The 3,948-nt window shown below is 40.2% G+C and overlaps 1 protein-coding gene across 1 annotated transcript in view; it reads right to left on the bottom strand.

The window, feature by feature from the left end:
- Positions 1-725: 725 nt before the first annotated feature.
- The window catches only part of C8H9orf85 (chromosome 8 C9orf85 homolog), a 73,645-nt gene continuing 70,422 nt past the window's right edge, over positions 726-3,948 (bottom strand). Inside the window, exons 3-4 of the mRNA XM_005352039.2 lie at positions 2,233-2,346; positions 726-1,765 (exon numbers count right to left, since the gene is read on the bottom strand). Of these exons, the coding sequence (XP_005352096.1) occupies positions 1,627-1,765; positions 2,233-2,346 (253 nt within the window). The 3' untranslated portion in view covers positions 726-1,626. The remainder of the gene's footprint in view (positions 1,766-2,232; positions 2,347-3,948) is intronic.

The raw sequence follows: 3,948 nt of genomic DNA on the forward strand, positions 1-3,948 counted from the left end.
CCGAGTGCTGGGATTAAAGGCGTGCACCACCACCGCCCAGCATGAGAGGATTTTTTTTTAACACTGTAGTGGTTTGAATGAGAACAGAGACTTGGATATTTGAACCCTTGGTCCCCAGTTGGAGGCATGTTTTTGCTGGAGGAGTGTGTCCCTGGAAACAGGCTATGAGAACTGACAGCTGGCTCCATTTCCAGTGGTGGCTGCCATGCCTGTGTGCTACCATGCCTCTCCACTACGATGAACTCTATCTCTTTGGACCTAGACATCCAAATAAACTCTTCTGTAAGTTGTTTAGGCCATGGTATTTTATCACAGCAACTTAAAGTAACGAATACACTTAGGAAACTTGAGATGCAACCCATGAATACATACGGCTAATTCCAAGACGGGTAACTTCCCACTCTCCCTTGGGCCCATATTCACACTTAACACCCTGCTTTCTGTGCCTCTTTTTTTTTTTAAGACGCCCACACTCATACTCTTGAGTATGATACTCTTAAAGTATCTCTTGAGCTTTGAGTTTAAGCCTAAATTAAAATATCTTCAATAATTTCTAATCCTGCTTCATTTTATATGGGTATTGTGTGCATCAGAAAAACCAGTCAAACCCAAAAACCTCAACATCAAAGCAATGTACAATAATGTGAGATGAGCAAATCATAGCTTCTATAAGAACATGGATCAATTTCCAAATTTTAGAACAATAAAAGCCATACACACAAGTCTAAAGCCAGGGTTTCACATTTATTTCAATGGTTCAGAAAATATATATGCACATATATACACATACATACATGTCATATATACATATGTGGAGATTAAGACACAAAGAAAACATAATACAACATTAAAATTGAGAATCGATGAAGAGAGTGTGGAAAAGTTCATTGTACTGCCTCACCACCTTTCTATAGCTTTAGGATTTTAAGCATAAGGACACATACTTCAGCAATCACACAAGTAAAACCGCTGGCAGCAAAGTGAGAATTCAGAGCAATGTAATAGCTTACATGGAAGAGCATCACCGGAGCGTCTGGCACCGCGAGTATCCCCATAGAGTATGAAGGCTAGTTTCCTTTCCAGTTATTAATTATATAGTCCACACATTTTTTTTCTGAGTATGTATTTCCAAATTGGAAAAGGTAAAAACAACGGAATGGCATATATAAAAATATTTTTGAAGAAAAATCACTACACCTGATTTTATATGTGTGTTTGTGTATAAAAATAAATGGTTTTGCTTTGTAAGATATGAGGGGGCTTTTGCTAAGGAAGTTACACACCTGAGGTCAGGTTACAAAAATGTACTCACTACGAGTTAATCATCTTAATTTTCCATGAGATAGTTCTGTACAACCAGCAGTTCTCAACACTGGATAGTTGGACACTATATAATATGCTTTCCTAAACAATTCCCATAGATTGTACAACAGGCCACAGGAAGTTTCCATACATATTCTGTATATGCAGCTCAAGTTTTATTGTGAAAACCTGAAAGTTTCAGTTATTCAAATGGTATAAATAATTTATACTGCTCATGCGTCAGCTCTGCCTTTTCGGACCCCCACACTGGATGTCTCTGTGTCTGCCGAGCCCTCTGCAGTCACCTCAGTGCTGTCAGGCCACCTAAGAGTCCCCATCCTCCGCATCCGAGTCAGCGTCAGCGCCAAAATCCTCGTCACTGTCTTCCTCCCCTCTGCAGCTTCGTCTACAGTTAGAACCTTGATTTTCAGTATTTGCTGAATTTTCTGGTTCTTTATTAAACCTAAATAGAAGAAAAAGAAGAAAAGTTTATAATTATTATCCAGGCTTTCATTATTTAACGGTGGGGGTTAAAAAAGCCTCTCCTTGTTTCTTCCTATCAGGAGCCTACAGAAAAGCAGAGAAGAGCCTCTTCTAAAGACGAGCTTAGCTCGAGTCAGCACTTCCAAGGCTGCTGTGAGAAGAGTGGGCTCCTGGTGAGTGAAGAGGTTACCAGGGAGGACTGCTCTGAAAAAGTCATTCTTCAGATGAGTATGAAGCGCAAGGCTGAAGAGTTGATGTTCTTAAACATACAAATGTCATCTTATACTCTAATAGAAAAGTTTGATAAAACTGTGATCCTTTTCCTGCTATGAAGAAAAGTGCTTGCATTAATGGCAGACACACAACTTTAAACTGAGTTAGTGTTGCCTAGAGAAAGCTCATGGATGATGACTAAAAACAAACCCCAATGTAAAAGGAAACACTCACGGAATAACAATGTCTTCTTTCTTTCCACATTTTGCACAAACTTCAAGCTCACAGGCACATGGTCTACATATTATGTGGTAAGAGTCCTTTACTGTCTTCTGTAAACATTTAACACTGAAAGAGAAAGGGAAAATTAATACAGATTTTTACTACTTAGGATCTTGATGTGGTAAGAAGCTGTGGCTATGTATGGTTAAAAGTCCAAAAGTTGAAAGGTCGACTTAAAGCTCAGAAGTTTATCTTCTGTGTGAGTGTGTGCGCTTGCGTGCACATGTGTGCAGAGGCCAGAGGGCAACCTGAGGTATCATCTCTCAGATATCATCACCTTGTTCTTTGAGACAGAGTCTCTAACTGCCTCGGAGTTTACCATATAGACCTGCCTGTCTCCGCTTCCCAACATTGGGGATCATAAGCTCACAGCACGGCTAGGCACCTGGCTTTTCATATGGGCTCTGGTGACTCAACTCAGGTATTCACACTGACACAGCAAGCACTCGCTGATGGTCTGTCTCCCTGGTCCCTAATGTCAAGCACAGACACTTACACCACTTCAAGTAACAGTATTTCTGGACCACAACTCACACCTGCTGGTTGTCCACCTCCTTAAGGTTTTTAAGTATCATTAAAAACTTATTAAAATAATATCTACATGCAAAAAACAATATATAATATACAATCCACAAAAAGAATAAAGTAATTAACAAAAATGCTATAAACCCAATGCACAGAACTAAACACCTACACTGGCTGCATCAACGACATCCAGGGAAGGTCCCATGCACAAGGTACTTGGCCAACATAAAATGAACTCAATGGGGGACCAGAGCGGACCGGCACGCAACACGGAGAGCAGATCGCCCCACTACAATTAAGTCAAAGAGGTAGGCCTTTTGTTGGCGAGGTCCCTGGCAAATGGGAGCCTGGTCCTGTTCCTGAAGACCCTTCTGAGGGGTGAGAGGGATCCTGGCCCTCGCAGGAGCCAGGAAACAGAGCAAGGGCATTTTGTAAGAGGAGCCCCTGGCCAGCAGGGAAACCTGATCTGGTTTTAAAGACCCATTAGATAGCATCGATAGGAGGAGATGGGCAGGTGCCAAGACAAGAATTCACCCAATAATCTGAAAAACAACATGAAAACACCAGAACCCAATGATCTTACAACAGAAGGACTGGAACACCCTAATATAGAAGAAGTGGAAAAAACTGACTTTATGAAAGCAATAGAGTCCCTTACACAACATGTAAAAAACGCCCTTATAGAAATGGATGGTAAGTATAACAAAAAGTTTGAAGAAATGAGTAAATACGTACATGATACCCTGGGAAACCAAGAAAAAACGATCAAACAGGTGATGGAAACAGTTCAAGAATTGAAAACTGAAATGGAAGCAAGGAAGAAAACACAAACCGAGGACCAGCTGGATATGGAAAATCTAGGTCAATGAGCAGAGTCTACTGAAACAAACATAATCAATAGAATACAAGAGATAGAAGAAAGAATCTCAGATTCTGGGGATACCATAGAGAAAATAAACACACAGATCAAAGAAAACAGCAAAGCCAACAAATTCTCAACACAAAACATTCAGAAAATATGGGACACAATAAAAAAACCAAACCTAAGAATAATAGGAATAGACGAAGGAGAAGAGTCACAGCTCAAAGGCCCAGAGAATATTTTTAACAAAATTATGGAAGAAAACTTTCCCAACATAAAGA

This window comes from Microtus ochrogaster, chromosome 8 (assembly GCF_000317375.1).
Source record: "Microtus ochrogaster isolate Prairie Vole_2 chromosome 8, MicOch1.0, whole genome shotgun sequence".
In the NCBI taxonomy this organism is placed as follows: domain Eukaryota; kingdom Metazoa; phylum Chordata; class Mammalia; order Rodentia; family Cricetidae; genus Microtus; species Microtus ochrogaster.